The following is a 21,677-nucleotide window of genomic DNA, read 5'->3' as shown; positions in this document are numbered from 1 at the left end:
TGAATAACATTGCGTGTCATGGTGTTGACGACTAACCGTGTGCCATTGCATAAACCCTGTTTTGTGTTAAGGTTTCTTAATAGCATGATTATTGTTACGTTTTTAAGGGCAAGGTTGTGTTTTGGTAATCCGGCTGGGTTAATAGTGTTCAAATATTCTAAGGGGAAATTTATATGTTCATTGTCGTCATCAGAGTCAACTTTGTCAGAGCTTAGAAAGATCTGTGTCTCTCCAGGAAGTAATGAAATGACCTGGTTATTAATGTGATTAACATTAATATTTTTTGGACATAATATAGTGCGTTGTGTTAAAAGGGGTATTTGGTCTAATGTGATTGCTGTTCCAAATATCTCTTTTACTAAGTCGTCTGAGATAAATTCATGGATACACGTGATCGTCTCTGTGCCTGCTGTTTTTTAATTCTTGAAATTGTAGCACTCCATCCTTCCTGTCCAGTTGGAAATAATATGGGGTATGTTAAAGTATCAAGAACCGGAAAGCAAATGTCTATGCGTTGGAATATAGGTGTGTTGTTTTTATCAGGACGTAAATGTAGAACAATATCTCTGTGAAATGTAGGCTCACCATCTTTACTTTGAAAGACAATTGCCACTTCATTAACGACGGGCAGATTGTATCGTTTTGGATCTTGTTCTTTGTCCTTTATCAAGACCAAAGCAATTGTAGTTGCCGCTATACCTTCTGCATTTGCTTTTGTATTTGCATCCTTTTCAACTTCATGTAGCATTTTTATAGACTTAGCTAATGGGTGATTGTTTATGACATGAGTGACGTTTCTCATTATAAGCTCTGTGCATTGTTTGTTTTCAGGAAGGTTCATGCGTTGATAGATTGCCTCATCTGGATCTAGGATGTAGATTTGTGCATATTTGCGTTGTTGATTTGTTTCAGGGTGCACTGTTCCAATGCGATGCAATATTTGTCCACATATGCGAAAGCAGTATGGGCCATTGCCTTTTGGTGGCCTGATATGTACTCCGGTAAATGCAAAAGCAAATGAACTATTGTAGGATCTAATGCAGTTCCTAAAGTTTTTACTTTCAGGCACATCGTTAGTTAGAAGCTTCTTTAGATATTCAGGATATGAATGTAAAGGAGGCAGTCTAATCTGACCTTTTTGACAACAACGTGTAAATTCATTATTTGTATTGCCAGTTGTTTCTTCTGTGAAGTTAAGTGAATGACAATGATTGCAAATGACATTCATTAATCCCAATGAATTTTCCTCAATAGTGGATTCCTTATTGAAGGCGTTTTCAGCCATTTGGCGTAAGCGTTTAACAGGTGTGTGGCGTTGATGTCCGCGACGGGCATGTTTTTCTTTTTGCGTTTGATTGCCTTTTTGTTGCATGTCCATTATTTGTGACGCGCTATTTTTTCTTTTTTTTTCTTCGCCTCCGCTTTGCGCAAAGTCCGTTTCAGTCTACGCCGTGCATTGTTTGTATCGAGCCTTGTCCGTTTTTGTATGTCGGTCATTTGAGCTTTGTGCTTTTCGCGTCTTGCTTTTTTTTTTTCTGTCAGTTCATTTGCGCGTTGTACACGTCTCCGTTCATGTATTCTGTCTCTTCGCTCCCTTTTTTGTATGTCTGATACGCGAGCTCTTTCGGTTTGAAATCGTGCTTCTTTCGATGCAGCACTTTGACACGTGAATCGTTTTGTACCCGTGACCGTGTATTCATGACTTGTTTCTCTCTCAGCATGCGAAATATGGATAAGTAATAAGGAGGATCGCACTCACTGTTAATATGGAGCCTTTTCTGCAGTTGAACGGTTAATAGTGCTTTATTGTAAGGACATCCACCTATGCTGACACCTATGCCGACACCTATGCTGCCTAGTGTGAAGGTGTTGACGTTCACTTTAGAATATGTGGCTTTGGGTGTCACTTCTTATGGATGTGTGGGGGGGGGGGTTGTTATTGCGCGAGCGTCTTCTTTCTTTTTGTGTTCCTGTGTCTTGTTTGAATCCCCCTCTTTGTGTGTGTCCCGTCCCTTGCTTGTAGGGTCTGTGGGGTGGTTTTGTGTTCTTTTTTTTTTGTCTTCCATGGGCTTGTTGAATCCCCCTCTTGGTGTGTGTCCCGTCCCGTCCCGTCCAGCGCCTGTAGGGTGGGGGGGTGGGGGGGTGTGGTCGTGCCTTGCTGTTGTGCGCTCGTCTGTTCTTTTTTTTTTGGTGTGTTTTGTTTTGTGTGCAATGTGTTTCGTGCTTTGCCCGCATTTGACTACTTTTTTATGTGCCTTTTCCTTTTTTCGTTGCGCCTCATTTCTGTGACTACTTTTTGTATGTGCTCACTCCTTTTTTCTGTGGTCTCGTCCACCTCTCCGACTCTCGCGGACTCTTTTTGCGCCTGCGCCTCTCGCGGACCCTCATCCGCCTCTCTCGCCCTCTTTTATCCGCCTTTCTCGGCTTCTCAGCCGACTCTCGCGGACTCTTTTTGCGCCTGCGCAGTACGTCTTTTTGCAGCTACGGCCCATTGCCGGATGTGCCTGCGTCCATCATCCGGTTTAGCATTCTCGGTTAGTAATATGGATAAGAAAGTAATTACTTGAGCTGTGTTAATAACAGAAATACAAAAGAAAGTCTTGTTTTGGGTAGTGTGTATATCTATAAGTATATTGTCATATGGTGTATATTTTCTACAGCAACATCTAAATTCATTCACACTTTAAGCAATATGTGATAAGATTTTAACAACCCTCTGTTGCTGTATTACTAGTGTCTTGCTGTTTGTTACACATGTGCTGCAACTATTTAGAATGCGTTCCCATAGGTAAGACTTTCATGAGCACACAATGCTACTAGTTACGTGCATATATGTAAGTTTGCAGGTTAGAAATGTTCAGGAAAGTATGCAGTGCGTGTGTGTCTGACACATGGGGCCCAGGGTCTTGCTCATTACAACATCTCATTACATTATTGGTCACCATTCACAGAAAAATGCCATTTTCCAACACAGCAGGTATAGAATATTTGGTTTCTATGGCACTAGTTTTGTTGCTTATGTGTATGCATTTAAATTGCATTTTGTGCAGTTTGAATATTTTACTGGTCAGTACAGTTTTGTGATAAATTCCGTGGCCGGTGGTGTTACCATCCCTTTAAGGATTTTTCTGCTGAACTGCACATGCCAAGTGTAGATAAACCTGTATATCATATGAGTTTTCAGTCATTTTAGTGTGGATGGGAGTACTTTTGTAAATGATGTGAAAACACTAGTGTGGACAGGAATCATTTTGGTTTAAAAAATGCCATTTTTAAATGAAAACATAGTAATGTGGACATAGCCTAAGATGGAATATAGGTTACCATATCCGATTGATCAAGATTGTATATAAATATTTACTCTTATATTTTTGAAGAGTGTGACACTGTCCAATGCTTATAGTATTGTTAATATGATTATTATGACATGTTTTACATTTATCTTGCTTGTGATGGCCAAGTGTGGTATGAATGTTTTCTGAAACCTGGTCATTGCTGTTTGTACAAACTCTGGTTCATTGGAAATGAATTAAATGGAAGATAGAAAATGTTTGATTGGATTTTTTTTGTTTGTTTCTGTCTTTAATAAAAGTATCTCTCTTTAACTGACAGGTGGAATTACAGTTTCCATCATTGCGTTTGTCTTTACAATAAAGTTTCTGTGCGAGCTTGCAGCTAGAGTTGTCAGTTTTCTTCAGAATGAAGAACGTGGCCGAAGAGGAGATCGCACTATCTATGATTATGTCCGTGGCAACTACCTTGACCCAAGGTCATGTAAAGTCTCTTGGGACTGGAAAGAGCCACAGGAAGTGGGTCATGCTATGACTTTCCGAGTTCACGTGAGAAACCTTTTTTTCAATATTGAAGCATAATTGAAAGACTCAGATGTCATTTAAGAAATGTTTGACCATGGTTTTTAGCAACAGTTGGTCAAAGTAAATGTAATCTGAATAGATATCAGATTAGTTCTTATAATCAAACAATAGTAGAAAAATAACACTAAGTACCTGTATATTATGGGGTGGTTGGTTGGCAAACAATTACTAAGGCCACTGGCTCTATCAAGATGGCACAATGCAGGGTAATGTGTCCCATGGACTATTTGAAAACGAGGGTTTGGTTGGGGTGGTGGTAGAGGTGTTTGGGTTGAGACCAATGAGAATGCAACCTGGTATGCCTGTGTAGAAGGCAGCCAAAGTTGGGGGTGGTATACAATGTTATAAATTGTGCATTCAAAGAGCAAGAGGCAAGGCCACCAGTGTAAAGGGGGTAGGTGGGGAAGAGGTGGATGTGCCTAGGAGAATGCATTTAATATATTGATCGAGGTTATATGTGAGGCCTAGCCATTTAAAGATTCCTGAAGTCTTTGGCTGCAGAGATTCACAGAGCAGCTAGGACTAGTTTTTGACCAACTGGAGTTTGTGTTCTATAACCAAAGAAGGGCTGTTTCTGGACCCAGAAGTGATTGTGTAGCTAGGCTGAAGGTAACAGTGAAAGTGGGTTTAAAGAAGCCCTATGCAAGAACGCAAATTAAGTCTAGAGTAAAAAAGAGAGTTGGGGTATTTGTTCACTATTTGGGGATGCTCCCAGTATTGTGAAATAATTAAATGAAGAGGAAGGCAAGTGTTTGAGCCATCCCAAATTTTAATGAAGTGGTCCAAATATCTATAGGTCCAGTGAGGCAGCATATTATGTTTGTCATCAGATGTTTTGATATTTTGTGCTCTCCCTTGTGTTTCCCTTACGTGTGTTGATACTTTTTTCCCCTTCAACTTTTATTTAATTCCTTGTGTGGAATGAACCTACAATATCCTATCAAAGAAGAAGTGTATTTTTCATCCAGTAGCATTCATAAATTGTGTTATTAAAAAATGTAGGGCAATTAAGAAGAAAATAAAATAAATGAAAATGTTAAAGGGTTGTCTTTTCATTGGTGGTATTCTAATGTTATTGATCCTTTTCGACATTGTAATAAAAGTAGAACTTGAAAACAGCTTAACCTTAGATTCAGTTGATTACAGAATTTGCAAACTTCTTTCACTTTAAGCAGAAGGCTCAACTCTTTGAATATTCTTAACAGGTATTTAAATGTTGTATGTTAAAAGCTTAATTTCTTATATATCATTTTTAATTTGCTTTATCCATATTGTCCCTGCAGTTATTCTACAAGAATGGACAGCCGTTTCCAGCAGCCCGTCCTGTTGGCTTGCGTGTGCATATTTCCCATATTGAGCTGGCACAAGACATTCCAGTGTCACAAGAAGTGCTTCAGGAGCCTAATACTAATGTGGTTAAGGTTGCTTTCACAGTGAGGAAAGCTGGCCGCTATGAAATAACAGTGAAGCTGGGAGGGCTAAATGTGGCATATAGCCCTTACTACAAAGTATTTCAACCAGGTATTATGTTTGTGTTTTGTTTTTTTTGTTTTTCTTGACATAGAAAAGGGTTATGTTTTGATTCTTGTTTCCCTTTTATTTTAAGAAACCCATTTTTGATTCACGTCAAAGACTTTAAGAAATACCACCTTAAGCTGGTATTGCCTATAGAACCTATTTTAAGGAACCTTATCAATGAGATACTGTCTCTCATAAGAAATTTTCACACTAGCTGGCTAGTACAGTTTGTAACCTGTTACCGGTAACCCGGGCACCATCCAAATCAAGTGCTCAGTTTTAACGTTGAATTGGTTTGAAAACTGATTGATTGACCTGCTTATAGCTGTGGTAAAAACACACTGAAGACACTGTAAATTCCATAAAAGCAGATTATCTTGCTTGTTTGAGAAGATGTGATGAAAATGACCGGGGCATTAATTATTTTTTCTGCTGTTTTTTCAGTTTTTTCATTTAGTATTAACACTGATTTATTTCCAAATTATTGAAAACAACAGGTTCTTGATTTCATGACAGCACAGCTCAGCTTGAAATCAGTCAGTAGTCTCAGTTTCATTAAAGTCTTGTTGAAGGCTTTCCAGGTCTGCACAGTTTTCCACATACTCATCTGGAGCCAAGCAAGCTGCAAAGTTTCTTTCAGGTTCCAGGAACCGTTTTCAATAAGGCAGCATTAATTAAAACCCTTTCATTAAACAAAACAAGGACTTGGGTATTATGTACTTAAAAGTAGTTAGTCTTTTAAAAGTGGTGCAGTATAACAAGACACTTTTAAATACATTTTAAGTGCTTTTTTGCCTCGCTCTGTAAAATGTTTATAGAGTGATATATGTAGTAAATCCCATGATTTGAGGTCTAAACAGTGATTATAGGGCATACATACAGAGTAAATAACAGATGAGTCAACTGGAGCCTCTTTTTTGTGTTAATACTCCTGTCATGGTGCTGGAGAGTGGTGATTTATTGCATATTGATTACCATATACAAATTTAAAAAAATGAACTGTATTCTATGTGTGGAACAATATTAACCGTATGAACTTATTGTTGTCCATGTTAATTTTTAATGTATTAAATATTCTTGCTTTAATCCGATTAATCAAGTTAAGTCTTACTAAGAATCTGTATACTAAATATGTAGGGCATTACATTACAACCTGTGGCTAGTTTAAATGATGATTTGGACTGAAGATCCTAGTAAAAATTTTGTGTAATAGTAGATTATCCATTATACAATGTAGACACTAAAATAAAAAAGTTAGTTCAATTATGTTTTTGACATTTTTATCTAGCCTCAAGTAGGTTTCAGTAGATTTTCTCTTATTTTTGAACTTGAGATTGCAAGAACATTATGATTTTTTTTCTCTATTCTTTGTTTATAGTGTTAGAGTTAATCCAAATCTACTCATACTTTACTTCAGTTTATCTACCAAAAGTTAAATTTTCTAAGGATAAAATAATAAGTCTGAAACAGAAGTTTTACTGTGCTTAGTTTTACATTCTGTTTTCTTACCAAGTAAGCATATCCTCTGGGATTAGTATTTTGTAATATATCTCTGTCGCATGTAAAATCAATATCTGAAAATGGAAGTTATAAATGTATCTGGGTTTAGACTGTCACACATTTAAATATCTATTCAAATCTAAAACATGATGCAATGTTTTTCTTGATGAACTCAAGAAAAGCATGTAGGGAACTGTTCAAACCTTTTATACATTTAGGAAAACCCCAAAGTGACAACAAGAAACATTTAGAAATTATGACATTTGCCAGTGGACAAACACATTAACTCTTTTATTACTTCAGCCTTTTAAATGAAGCAAATAAATTGTAATTGTGAATTGAAATCTGCAGAGATATATTCAATGAACATGAAATTGGATCTGTAGTGTCCAGTTTTGTATAAAGAGGTAAGGTGTTACACATGTAGACATGCTTTTTCATTACTCTGTATTTTAAAAAATATTTTATTTTTCCATTGTAGGAGCTGTCGTTCCATCTAAAACAAAAATTACTTGCCATTTTTCCACTCTGGTTTTGACAGCTGGACAGCAGCACACTTTACAGGTTGAACCCAGAGATGAATATGGAAATCCAACAAACAATTCAGTTGCCCTAAATGATGAACATGTATATGGTGTACAGGTTCTTCCAGTAAGACAATCATTTACTTCACCTTCTGTTGTGTCTTTTTTTTCCCCATTAATGAGTTGTAATTTATTTAAGGTATTGAAAGTCTTTTTTTAACTTGAAATATTGAAATAATATCGAAAGCCAAGCTTTACAGACTTTAAACATCAAATGTTCAATGTTTTGCAGATTTAGTCCTGTTAAAATTAAAATTGTTAGACTGTAAGTTGTAGTACATTATTGTATTTTAAAACTGAAGTATTTTCTATTACACTTCATCTACTGTTAAACCATTCTTTATCAGTATGTATTTTGCCTAGTAACTTAAATTCTGTCCATATAAAAATAGACCATATATTTTGATATTGCTCTAAATTATTTGGCATGTTTTCACATTTGCATTTAGGTAAAATTGTTAAGTTTTAAAGTACGTATAAGCATTACATGTACTTTATATAATCTAGGAGTGAGCAACATTGGTCCTGGTGGGCTGCAGTGGCTGCAGGTTTTTGTTTCAACCCAGTTTCATAATGAGGAGTCAACTATTGCTCATGAAGCACTTATTGCTCAACCAGCATTGTGATACTTCATTTTTGTTGTCTTGCTTGTTAAGATTCCCCACCCTTAAATGGTTATTTCAGTCTTAAACAACTGCATTCAGTGCTTTTAATTGCTCCTCATTAAATATAACATGCATGTAACAAAAGAATCCATCTAACTTGCTTCTGTTTACACCTGTGTGTATTCATTGTGAACTTTCTGGTTTAATAAAATACTTCAAACAAAACTGAAGAGAACAAAGTGAAGTTTTAAACATCAAATGATTTGGATGATACCTTTGGAAAGGAAAAGTCTACAGTATAAGAATGACCTGACATTGCAGAGTTAAAATGAAATTAAATAAGGTCCGATACTGGCACGGATTGGTTTCTAATTAGGCAATTGGGTTGGAACAAAAAAACTGCAGCCACTGTGGCCCTCTAGAACCAACATTGCTCACTCCTGAACAACAAGTTGTTTGTTGTATTTTTTTGATTATATTTATATAGTATTTTGCAAATGTTTTAGCCACTTAAAATGTTTAAACCTAGTGTTCTAGGCAGTAGGTGTTTATTTGCTTATGGAAATGGCATATAACTTTAGAACAGATAGAAATAAACAAGAAAATGTAACAAGAATTTCTTGTATTTTTTACAAAAACCTTGTGAGATGGCAAGAACATAAGAGGCTAGGTTCGCAACCCTGTATTCTATGTATCCCCAGCCATTCCATTCCATTTATTTGTTAAATTCAATCAACAGCATACCTGGTTCAGATTAATGAGGTAGCAGTTACCTGAGCCAAGTGTGCTACCCATGCATTGTAACCAATTATTGGTTGGTAGCCCTGAATGCTGTGGGATCTTTAAAAGGCTTTTTGAAATGTCTGTGGTAACTCACTCTGACAGACATGAAGTGACAGAAAGTCTCATTGAATGAAAAGTCCAAATTTGAAAATTTTGGTTCATGGAAATTCTAGCATGTCAGGTTCAAGATTGGCAAAGAGGTACATTGATTCCTGTTTTTGGCCTTCCTGTGAAGCACAGCAATGATTCTTTCATGTTCTTGGGAATTCATTTCAGCCAACAGTGTGATGGATCTGGTCAAAACTGATGGGATGATGACTGCTGAGAAATATATGAATAGATTTTGATTCCTCTTGCTCGACTTTGAGGAAAACTATTTATTGACAAAGAATTTCGCACAGTACTATTTTGGAGGCAGCATACTTAGCAAGACTCAAACAATTCTGAGAATGTGTGTTTTTTTTTTTTTTTTTTTTTAGTTGATTACTACAAATATGTAAGTTTATTTGCTTGTGTTTGTAGCATTTATATAATTATTGTTTTTCCTTAATACCTTATAATTATATGATTTGTTTTTGTCTTTTTGCATCTCCTAGCTGGACACTCAAGATGAAGAAAGATCAGGGGATTACTTTTTTAAGTCAGTAGTATCAAATAAACAACTCTACCAGGTGTTGCTAAAGTTGACCTTATTGAAGAAAGGATGTTTCAGGGTTTGCATCTCCTATCAGAACCAAACAATAAGCAATGGAGAATTTGATATTATTGTGCTCAGTGGTGAGAGTTCTTAGCTTTTGGAAATGATTTGTGTTATTGGTGACTTTTTTTCTTTGTTTTCATTAAATGGCTTTGTATATTTTGCAGACGCTTTTATATTTAACCAATGTTATCTTTTTTTCAGAGAATGAAAAAAACACTGTTGAAAAAAACGTCTCAACTCCAGGGATGAATATTTACTTTGAGGCGTACCTTTATAATGCAGGGAATTACTCCAACTTTTTCTGGCAGCTACCCTCCTCTGCAGTGCTAGCGCCTCAGCGCAGACTGTCAACAGCCAATGAAGAGGATGAGGAGGACAGGGACTCTCCTTCAGAGGGACAAGTAGAGAAAGTGAAAAAACCAAAAAAAGTATATTGTTATATATCACCAAAGGTAAATTAAAATATTAAAAGAAAAAAAAGCTATGAACAGGAAGGAAATACTAAATAGGGACATTTCAGAGCTCAATGGCTATGAAGTTTTACTCTCTTTTGAACTCCAAAGTTATTAATTTAATGTTAGTCATACTTTTAAGTGTTAAAGGATGTTGCAGAGTCTTCTGGCATTCAGTCTTCTAATCATAATACAAACTTTGCATTTCAGACTTTTTAGTTATGGAGGTATTGTGGGATTTTACTTTTCCTAGGTGTAAAGTACGAACTAGTAATCTTGCATTTAAAAAACAATTGGTATTTTTATTGTTATACCTTTCCTTATTGATCAGGTCTTAATTGTAAACTTGTTATCTGTTTGAAATATAAACTTTTTTGACTTTTTTTAATTTTCCAAATTTTAGTAGTGAAGTCTTGTTTTTCTTTCTCTCCTTAAGCAATTTTCTATAAAGGAATATTATTTGAAAATCATTCCTTGGCGCCTTTTCACTTTTAGAGTATGTCCAGGAACAAAGGCAAGTCCTTGTTTTATATTTGATTTAAAACACAATGAAGTGTTACGCTTACTGTACTACTATTTCTTTTATAATGTAATCCTCTGACTAAAATAAATTACACGATATTTACTGCAGGCTTACAGAAAAGAATAATAAAATGCTTCCAAAGCCAGTGTTTCACCCAAAATGTATTTTTGAAGTAAAATTAACTGGATCTAAAGAAATATATATCTTCATCTCTAGTGATTTGCAAAAAGAATGCTATGAGTGCTATTTTCATTTATCCACCTCTCAATGATAACTCTAGCTGTATTTAAGGATTGACTATGTATATCTTTACAGCATTAAGTAGGATTGAAATTGAAGAACAATTTGGAAAAGAAAAGTATAGCTGATGAGAAACTCTTATCTAAAAGAGGCAGCTATACATTATTTTTATCTGCAAATTCTTCAATGTTCAGAAGCTTGCATAAAATACAAATTACTCATGACACTGCTAGTAAAAAATGAAGGGTTGGCAATTATGTTCCTTTTTATTGTTAATGTTACTTCTGAAAAGATTGTTATATACTTTCAAAGTCCATATTATATGTGGTGTATAATATACAAGGGTAAATCAAAAAGAAAAGGAAATTTGAAAATTACGTGGTAACCACATGGGATAGAATCTGACGCAATGCAGTATGTTCACGATGGCTTATAGTAGTTCAGACATGCATAGTACAGCGCTGTGTCATTTAGTCTAAACAAAGTCAAGACCCACAAAATACTGTGCCTGCAGCATTGCATCATTGTTGAACAATGTGCTGTAGTGAGATTTCTTTGGGCAGAGGGAGTGAAACCTGCTAAAATTCACCAAATGATGTTGGTTTATGCAGATCAGTAAGCTCTTTGGGTACCCATCTTGTGCAAACTTTTCGGTACCCCAGGTCATCAATGCCAGGTGGCATTGGCAGATCAATAGCTGATATCCACATGTGCAGCAACAGTGGAGAACACAATCTGTTGGTCTTCTTTAAAGAAGGTGTTCGCCATATCAATGTTGAGTAGTGTGCTTAATGTTGATGGATAACCAGATCGAGCTTTGTCGGTTATACTTGCACATTTCACTTTAAACATTTCTACCAATTCATAAACTTTGTTGAGTCACGCGGTGTTTAATTCTGTACAAAGCCATGTCAGTAGGTTTCACTCCCTCTGCCTAAAGAAATCTCACTATGGTGAATTGTTCAACAATGGTGCAGTCCTGCAGCAGAGCATCCATGTGCCTTTGACCTTTGCTGTTGGTCTGGTTGACGCTGAGCACTGCGCTGTCCATGTTCAGACTACCCAAAAGTCATCATAAATATGATGAATTATGTCCGCTTCTATCCATTGTGATTAACTGTGTAGTTTTCAAATTGCCTTTACTTTTTAATTTACTGTTGTACATTTTTGTTATTACTGCCTTATTGTTGCAGTCTTCTGGAAGTGCCCTTAGTTTGTATGTTAAATCTTCACTGAAGGCTTATTTTCTTTTAGTTTTCATATCATGGTCCTGACCCAATTCATAAACACCTAACACTTGTTGTGGATGACGGAATGCAGCCACCAGTAGAGCTCAGCTGTAAGGAAAGGAATATCATGGCAGCCACCTTTATAAGGTTTCTACATAAAAACATTGGTAAGTTTTTGTATCTTTCTATTAAATGGTGATTTTAAATATACTAAATAGTCCTGTAAGATTTTACTTGTAACAAAAGATAAGCAATTTTCATTACGGTTTAAATTAACAGGAACCTAATGATATCTTTCTCTGAAATGGAATTGTTTGAATTAGAAAACTTTATTTTATCTTTTAATTCTCTTGGGTTAGGAGGCTCAGAAACATTTCAGGACAAAGTGAACTTCTTCCAGCGTGAGCTTAGACAACTGCATTCAAAACGACCTCGTACTAAAATCTGTTTGAAGATTAGCCGCAACTTCCTCCTTGATACTGTGAGTCCAGCATTGCTACTATTGTAACGACGTTTTGTATGTACGGTAATGTGATTTCATACAATTGAAGTAGGAGCATTTAATCTGCTTTTAATTGAAGATGTCAAGATATTTAGTTAATATGTTGTGTTGGTTGCATTAAATAAGGTTACAGAGACCTATCTAGTAAAAAAACAGCTTCCCCAATTTGCAGACAAATGGAAGTTTCTTTAAATATTCAAATTGGAAACCAAGAAATGAAGCAAATCAAATAAGCATAACATGCCCTCCCACCCCTACCCCTTCGCCATTTCTCCTAAAACTAACCCTCAGAAAATTTCACCAAGGCTCCAAAGATGAGTGCCTTTATAGAGACCTGTTATTTTTATCTAAAACCTGTTCTTTTTTTCTGGAGACCTAGTCAAGGCCCATGATGATCATTTTCAACATGTGTCAAATGAATGATGAATTAATTTGTGCCATGGTTTAGAGGATTGGAATATGGTGCAGTATTTGTTCACACCTGTTAATCCTGTATTTCAAAACTCTGTGAAAATGGTTGATGTGCCCTTGGGATTTATAATGAATCTTAAAGGTAGCTTGTCACAATACTTAAATGTCACTTTCCATTGTTGCCTTATATCTTAATCTTAGTCTGAGCTAAACCAAGGGGTAGACTACTCCACTTGAGCTGAATCCTGTGAAAGGGATGTTTCAGTGCCCTGCCAATCATAAAGAATATTGGAGACCCCACTTTTAAGAGTTGGGTGGCTTGGGAGTACAGCAGTATAAGATGTGCCAAAACTCCTTCTGATGATAAGCCTGAATCTCATCTTTAACAGTCAGTTCCATGTACTTTTCTACCCAATTAACATAATTTATTAGCAATTGTCTGAATGTGTCAAATGAACCACTGAACCAGGAAATCATTGTATTTTGCACAGGTGTATTGTAGATCATTTTTGATTATTGTTAAGATGGATAATGCTCAGTGATGGAAGGGCTAGGTACAACAACTGGAGGAAATCAGTGCATTTTGCACAGGTGCATTGTAGATAGTTTTTGATTGTTATTAAGATAGTTGATGCTGACTGATAGAAGGGTTAGGTACAACAGCCACAGTGGTAGTAGACAAACTGGGCGTGGCCAGTCATTCCAGACATTTTATGCTCTCCAGTGTTCTTCCATGGTGGAAACATATTTAGAATCTCAAGGACAAACAGGTTTGGAGATCATTTTATTTGTATTTAATATTTACTTTCCATCCATATCAACTCTCCTCGTACATTTCTTCTTAAAGCCTTTAATGTAACCATCAAAGAAGTGCATATTTCTTTAAATATACTGCACAGTATTCAAGCAGTACAGCAACAAGTGTAAACCTGGAGAATTACAGTGTTAATTATTATGGTGAACTGACATACAATTTAAACTTTCTTGAGTTGGAAAACTGGGAAAAATTGATGGATCAGTGTTCTAAATACTGTATTATTTTTTTCATCTAGTCCCTTAAGGCTACAAAAAATTTTTCAGTTTCTGATTGGAGTAAAAATTTTGAGATTGTGTTCCAAGATGAGGAAGGTATGTGTAATCTATTTACTCATACTATGTCATGTCATTTATTTCTGAACTCTGATTTACTCCTGAATTTTTCTTATTGTAATTTTGTTTTGTGTTTTTTAGCCTTGGACTGGGGTGGGCCACGAAGGGAATGGTTTGAACTGATCTGCAAATCATTGTTTGACACATCAAATCAATTCTTTACTCGTTTCATTGACACCAATCAAGGCTTGGTAAAGTCATTTTTCTTTTTCTGTAGAGTCCTAAAAATGAGCTCTTCGTAAAAGGAAATATAATGTAGATTTATACATGTTGACTTTTGTGAAGACATGACAGAATGTTGTCTTTATGGCAGCTTATACTTTTTTCTAATATTTGATATGTATGAATTTCACTGCCTTTCTTAAAAATCAGGCTGTGTTTTTGATTAAATCTTATCTGGCTCATACTTATTTCTGACCAGATTATATTCTGTTAAAAGTATTTGGTGGCAAATTACAAGTCCGATTACACTACTGTCATTTTTTTTTCCACCAATAACAGTTCATTCTCTTTTTTTTTTTTCTTTTTTCATAGGTCCATCCAAATTCTGAACGTCCTGTCCATTTTAGACTGAAGGTGTATGAGTTTGCAGGAAAAGTCGTTGGCAAATGCTTATATGAATCAGCGCTTGGTGGAGCTTATAAACAATTAGTCAGAGCAAGGTTTACTCGCTCTTTTTTAGCACAGATCATAGGCTTGCGGATGAGCTACAAGGTACACATATTCTGTCGCTTGAACAGAAAAAGATCCACTTTATCTTTCCCTAAGCAATTGGCATGAAATTCTTAATCCTATTCTTTTATGTGTAACAGAACACTTACATTTTGTGGTAATATTCATTCCTGTAAGATTTTATTCTTTTAGATTTCACTTGAAAATATTTCCTTGTGGGCGGCACGGTGGCGCAGTGGTAGCGCTGCTGCCTCGCAGTTAGGAGACCCGGTTCGCTTCCCGGGTCCTCCCTGCGTGGAGTTTGCATGTTCTCCCCGTGTCTGCGTGGGTTTCCTCCGGGCGCTCCGGTTTCCTCCCACAGTCCAAAGACATGCAGGTTAGGTGGATTGGTGATTCTAAATTGGCCCTTGTGTGTGCTTGGTGTGTGGGTGTGTTTGTGTGTGTCCTGCGGTGGGTTGGCACCCTGCCCAGGATTGGTTCCCTGCCTTGTGCCCTGTGTTGGCTGGGATTGGCTCCAGCAGACCCCCGTGACCCTGTGTTCGGATTCAGCGGGTTGGAAAATGGATGGATGGATGGATGGATATTTCCCTGTAGTGTTCAAGCAGGGATGAATCTAGCTAGGATTGCCATTGTAAAAACTGGTAGAACATACCTTACATAATGTACCACCATTTTTTAATTTTTTTAAACAGTACTGATTTAACAGATCTGCAGTTATATATATCGGTTTTACGTTTATACATCTCTACAAATGTTCTCTTCTACATTTCGTTTTCAAAAATGGTCAGACTTGGTTATATTTTGTGTTGTCATGGAATAGTTCGTGTGTAGGTCCTAATTCCTTCTTTGTGTAATGTAACAAAAACACTGAGCCATTCTGTGATTTTGTTTAGAAATGCCTGAAAATACCTAGGTTTAGGTGTTGTCTCATTCTTACTTACTTTTTTACAATTATTTTAATGCCTAAGAATTACAAACTCTTTTAATCCAATTTAGGGTAATAGACGACCAGAGCCTATTCTCAGCAGCACAGAGCGGCTTGCAGAGAACAGCCAGTCCCTCTCAGAGCCCAATCCATACACACACAGGCACACACAGCTCATTTACACTCATAAAAAGTGTATTTTGAATCACAATTTCACCCAATGTGCACATCTCTGAGGATGTTGGAGGAAATCTCACTCAGACACATGGTGAATGTGCAAACTTCACTTGGACAGAGTCTGGGGGGAGTATAAATGTTTGTTCATGAGGGAAGTATAACTGTTTTGTAATAAACTTCCTATTATTGTGCTTCCTCCTTTATGGTTGTTTAAGCAGAAGTTGTATTTGTGTAGTTCTCCTTGTGAAGCAATATAATAAATTATTTTTCACAATAACTGTGCACATTTCTTACTTGCATTTATTGGGAACTAATTTTTTTATCCAGATGCATGTGTATAGTTAACTAATGTTCACTGAAATATTGACACAAGTAAAACTTTTAGAAATCTTTTGACACACTTCTACACCAAATATTTATTTCAAAATTTTAAATCAAGGTAACTTACAAGACATAAGTTGGTTATGTTGCTGGAGACAAAGAGTGCAAATAGGATGAGAACTCACCATGTGGATTGAGATCATCTGTGGAATCAGTAGAGAAGAGCAACCAAATATATCTCCGGACTAAACACCTAGGTCGTGTTTTATTCTGACAGATATAGGGAATTGAACCTCTTAATTCTTGAGCAGAGAAGAATGAGTGAAGGTCAAGTTCAGGTCTTCAAAAATTCTAAAAAATCATTGATAAGATTGACTCAACAGGATTATCTCAGTTAAATAGGACACCATGTACTTAAGGATACAGGTGGAAATTAAAAATGTGTTTAACATAGAAACGAGGAATCTTCACACATGACTTTCTTAAGAAAAACTACAGTAGATTAACGTGTTGGTTTAGCTTGCAGGCCTGTCTCTTCCATACTGTTATATTTGTGATTCAGTATTGTGCTGGATTAGCAGTTTTCCTCTAGCCTTTATTTTTTAAGGGAATTTCTTTTATTATTGCAGTACTTTGAGACAGATGATCCAGAATTCTACAAAACCAAAGTTTGCTTTGTTATTAATAATGATGTCAATGAAATGGATTTGGTGTTTGCAGAAGAGAAATACAACAGTGCGGGGCAGCTTGAAAAGGTAAGCTGTACCATTTAACTTCCACATGAACCTTTGTCATGTTGCTCATTGTTGATAAACAAAAATACATTCAGATTGACTGAAAAACATACTTCTAATAGGTGATAAGACACGGCAGAGAAATACTGTCCAGAGTTTATTTTTTCACTTTTTGTGGACTTTTTCCTACACAGAGTTTTTTGGTTATTTCTAAGGGTGAAGCTGTAGCATTTTGTAGCATGTCATACATTGCATATATTATCAGAAGAAAAGATTTTCACATCAATAGAAATATGCAAAACCAGGAATAGTTTAAGATTGTTGTGAAGAAACCGCTCCTGTTGGTAAATGAAACATATTTTTTTGTGCAGGTGATTCAGTGGTTATTTGAAACAGTGCTGTGGAGCTTTTCTCATCTTGGGTTCTATTTTTTCATGCATATGTAAAGTATTGAACTACTATGAAGATGTACTAATGAAAAGTAATATTTTTGATGTTTGGAGAAAGATGTTGGCTTGAATGTCAGAAAATCATCTTGATTCAAATTAGAAGCACCACATTTATGCATAAATGCAAGAAGCCCATTTATAATTTTGAGCTGTCAGCAGTATAGATTTTCCCTTTTCATTCATTTTCCCATGCTGCTTTAAGGAACAAAGTTAGTAGATTGATCAAAATGTATTTATGATTTTTTTCTAAAAGTTAAGTTTATTTAAATATTTACATTTCGGATAGATACTTAAAATGTATATAGTTGGCTCTTATTACTTCATTATGTAAGATCTTTTCAATTTGGCATCATTGTCTTATTTTATGATTTCTGGTACTTCACCTATGTGGATGAATGCAAGGCCATTCATTACAAGAGAAATATTTTCTCAAATTATACCAGTCTACTGGAGGTCAGTCTACTCAGTCACATCTCACACTCATTTACACTGATCCAGTTTACATTTGCCAAATAACTTAATAGGCATGTCTTTAAGATGTGAAAGGAAACATGATTAACTCACGAAAATCCATGCAGTCATGAAAAGACCATTCGTGATCCCCAAAGATAGTTTAATAACCCGGATTTGGGTTCATTGCTTGAAGTTGTCAGGTGGTTAAAGTACTCACCTTGCTTTTAGTGCTATAACCAATCTAAATCCTTTATTCACAATGATTATTTTTTCTTGGTACAATACAGGAACTCGGGTAGCTGGAGTCAGACCCAGCAGTACTTGGAATAAAGCAGGAAATAGTTTTAGATGGATGCCAGTCCATTTTAGGACAAACTCTCACTGAAATTTGCAGATAACTTTGTCAGAGTTGGTCTTCTACAAGATAAGGAGGACAACCACAAAAATATTGTTGAAGAGTTTGTCCAAAGTAAAGGATATGGTTCTAGATCTTGGGTGCTCTCCTTCTTTCACTGTCTCAACTTTAATTAAAATGGAGATGGTAGAACACTAGAAATGTCTAGGGACAATCACTGATAACAGGCTAAATTTTGATCTTAACAAAAAACAAATTTGTAAGAAGTGGCAGACACAATTTTTTTTTCCTTAGGAAAGAATTTTGAAATGGACAAAACCACAATGACACTTTTTTTTAATTTGTTTTCACATCTGCTTTTATTTATTGGTTTGGCGAACTCAGCATTAAGAATATAAACCGTCTTAATAACTTGCAGTAGAAGTATTAATTTGCAGCAGGTCTATTTCACTGATCTGTACTACAAACAGGTTAGAAGGAAGGTTGACTCAGTTCTGTCACACATTAGCCATCCTGTTTTCTCTAAATTTCACCTGTTTCCATCAGGCTGCAGATTTAAGTTTCCAAGTGTAAAAAGCAACTGATTTAAGAGCTCTTTTATTCCCAGAGCTTTTTTTTTTAATTCTGTTACTTGTAGTGATGCTGCTAAATGCTAAATTCTGAATTATTTTCTGTACTGTTAAAGGTAATTATTACTCTTTGTACTTATCTCGAGTATGTGTACTTAACCTAACCTAGCAGAATTAGACTTACAATTTGTACAGTTAGCCACTTAAGAGTTAAAGATTAATTTTCAAAGACAGGACTGAAATGACAGATGCAATAAATGCTCTGTTTTGTTTTACTGCTTATATTCAAATATCTGCTATTTGTTTAGCTTATGCTTTAGCTTCTGTATGTTTTGTCTTTTTCTGTTTTTTAATAATGGTAGTTGAATAATAAAGTACCATACACTAATGTAAAAGTCGGATACTGTGAGATCATTCATTTGTCTGTTTAGTTGTATTTCATATTGCTTTTAAATACTTTTATTTATTATTATTTTGCATTTTGAATTGTTAAGGTCAACCACCAACTTTAAGTATGTTAAAATTAATTGAAATTTTCTTTCACGTTTTATGACCAGGCCTAATTCAATATTTTTTCCACTTTTTTATAGTTTCAAATCTATTCACTTTAGCCTTCATGAGATTCTTGAAATACATACACTAATCTCTTATTTATTTATTTTTGGCTTCAAGGTGGTTGAACTGGTAGCAGGTGGTGCACAGGTTAAAGTTACAAATGAAAACAAGATACTTTACCTAAATCTTCTTGCTCAGTACAGGCTTGCTAGTCAAGTCAGAGAGGAGGTGGAGCATTTTCTGAAGGGTAGGTCTGGATATAATTATCCACATCATAGCATTTGTGTAGAATAAAATGCTGGTGTGCCTTTTCTATTTACTTTATACAATAGCAAGAAAAAATATGATTCTCGTGTATTAGGTATGATGGTCCTACAGTAGGTTTAGAAGTGTCTTATTTGGTTTATTAATTTATTTTACAAAAATTTTATAAAGTGCTTTTTTAAAACCAGTATATAGTCCTATGGACCCACTGTGACTGCAGGTTTTTGTTTCAACCAAATTCTGTTTTTAACACTAGAATTACCAGAGTCTACGAAAAAACTCGTAGATCCGGCCCACCTTAAAACTGTTCTCACCTCTCTTTTGTCTTCTAAATGTGCCGATTAAGAGGAGCAGCGAGCAGCCGGCTATTCCATCCCCCACCGTCGCAGAACGTTCACTAAGTTTTCCCAGCTCATGCCTTGTTTGATTACCTGGGAGTGACTGAACTGCTGGAGTTTTAGAATAGAAATAATAGATCGCTATTTGGAATACATGCATTTCATGCGTGTTCTGTTTCTACAGTAATCTGTGTAAACACATTGCTAAAACAGAAACTTTTTCATATTTTAGTAATAAATGTTACAAAATGTAGGCATAAACTATAGAATGTGTAAAGCCGGAGTTCCTAAGATCAAATAAACACTTCCACAAAAGCTTCACATACCATATAACAGCTTCCGTGGCGTAGCGCGCTAAGATTTGACTCTCAGAGCGAGTAGCTTTTCTCAGCCTCACAAACATGAGTTCAATTCCCCGCTGGGGATAAAGTGTTACTTCTTTTTTTTCTTTTTAACCTCAAACGGACATAAAATTTGTAAATTGGTATGGACTGTCAGGTAATGAGATCATTATATTTTCATGTGGGATGCTCCTTTTAAAATATTTTTTTAACAATTGAGACTGCAATTAACATGAACAACTGTCCTTATAACTTATTTTTTTCAAGATCCATAACACACAGACAGACAGAGCACTGCGTAATACAGAGACAGACAGGCAGAGATATACAAACAAACAGGGAAGGCACATGTACTGAAAGAAAAAAAAATCAACATGTGCGTTGTTTCTGCAAAACTGAATAAGCTCACCCACTCTAACATCACCCCTCCCCCGATCTGGCTCTCTAAGTAACAGCGCAAGTACAGACGCAAACCAAGTGTAATCAAGAGTCCTGGTTCGATCCCCACTCACTCCTATATTTGCCGTTTTCAGTAGTATGCTGCTCTTTTTGTTAATATTATACAGTACACACATGCACTTGATTTGTGTCTGTAATTGCGCTGTTACTTAGAGAGTCAGATCGGGGGAGGGCTGATGTTAGAGCGGGTGAGCTCATTCAGTGCTGCAGAAACAACGCACATGTTGATTTTTTTTTTTCTTTCAGTACATGTGCCTTCCCTGTTTATTTGTATATCTCTGCCTGTCTGTCTCTGTATTACGCAATGCTCGGTCTGTCTGTGTGTTATGGATCTTGAAAAAATAAGTTATAAGGACTGTTTGCTGACTTGGAGCACCACTGCCTTACTGTGCCACAGAGACGCGAGTTCGATTCCCAGCTTTGAAGAAAGTGTTTTTTTTTCCTCAAATGGACATTGAATTTATAAATTGGTATGCACTGTAAATCGTTAACTTTAAAATGTCAATCGCGGTTATTTCTGTTGATTAATTCATGCTTTTTTACTTAGAGTCAGAACAGGAGCTTTTTCAGCTTATTCAGCTTCTGATCTGACTCAAACAGCACCAGTATAACTTCACACCCAACCTGACGCTGTTCGTTTTCAAATAATATTGCATTACTTCGACGATGTTTTCTGATTGGTACTATTCGCGTCATAAAATGATTTCTTCAAAACGTCACATATATTTGTCTCTTTCTTTTTTTAAAATGTGCGTTGTAGCACTCAGCAACTGGCCACCTGCATGTTCTTGCGCACACTAAATCAGACAGCGCTATATGCAATCATCAGATTCAAATGTTAACAGTTATATAGCACAGAATGGAAATCAGCAGTTCTTAGCATTCCACCTACTGTAACTTGCTTTCTTTTTTCTTCGGTTATAGTCTTGAATAAAAGTGCACTTGTTTTGTTATACTTTTACATCAACATATGTTCCTGTGTTTGAGCTACATG

The 21,677-nt window shown here is 35.9% G+C and overlaps 1 protein-coding gene across 2 annotated transcripts in view; it reads left to right on the top strand.

Annotated features, from left to right (window-relative positions):
• arel1 (apoptosis resistant E3 ubiquitin protein ligase 1) overlaps positions 1-21,677 on the top strand; it is a 64,557-nt gene that overhangs the window by 22,968 nt on the left and 19,912 nt on the right. For both annotated transcript variants that reach the window (XM_028821136.2, XM_051919728.1), the window contains 13 exons: positions 3,613-3,839; positions 5,159-5,396; positions 7,375-7,544; positions 9,462-9,642; positions 9,767-10,017; positions 10,454-10,531; positions 12,035-12,176; positions 12,369-12,490; positions 13,975-14,050; positions 14,153-14,262; positions 14,606-14,785; positions 16,796-16,921; positions 19,399-19,528. In XM_028821136.2, coding sequence (XP_028676969.1) covers positions 3,613-3,839; positions 5,159-5,396; positions 7,375-7,544; positions 9,462-9,642; positions 9,767-10,017; positions 10,454-10,531; positions 12,035-12,176; positions 12,369-12,490; positions 13,975-14,050; positions 14,153-14,262; positions 14,606-14,785; positions 16,796-16,921; positions 19,399-19,528 — 2,031 coding nt within the window. The remainder of the gene's footprint in view (positions 1-3,612; positions 3,840-5,158; positions 5,397-7,374; positions 7,545-9,461; positions 9,643-9,766; positions 10,018-10,453; positions 10,532-12,034; positions 12,177-12,368; positions 12,491-13,974; positions 14,051-14,152; positions 14,263-14,605; positions 14,786-16,795; positions 16,922-19,398; positions 19,529-21,677) is intronic.

Source organism: Erpetoichthys calabaricus, chromosome 16, assembly GCF_900747795.2.
Source record: "Erpetoichthys calabaricus chromosome 16, fErpCal1.3, whole genome shotgun sequence".
NCBI lineage: Eukaryota > Metazoa > Chordata > Cladistia > Polypteriformes > Polypteridae > Erpetoichthys > Erpetoichthys calabaricus.
The sequence above is the reverse complement of the archived record's forward strand: the minus strand, read 5'-3'. Positions and strand labels throughout refer to the sequence as shown.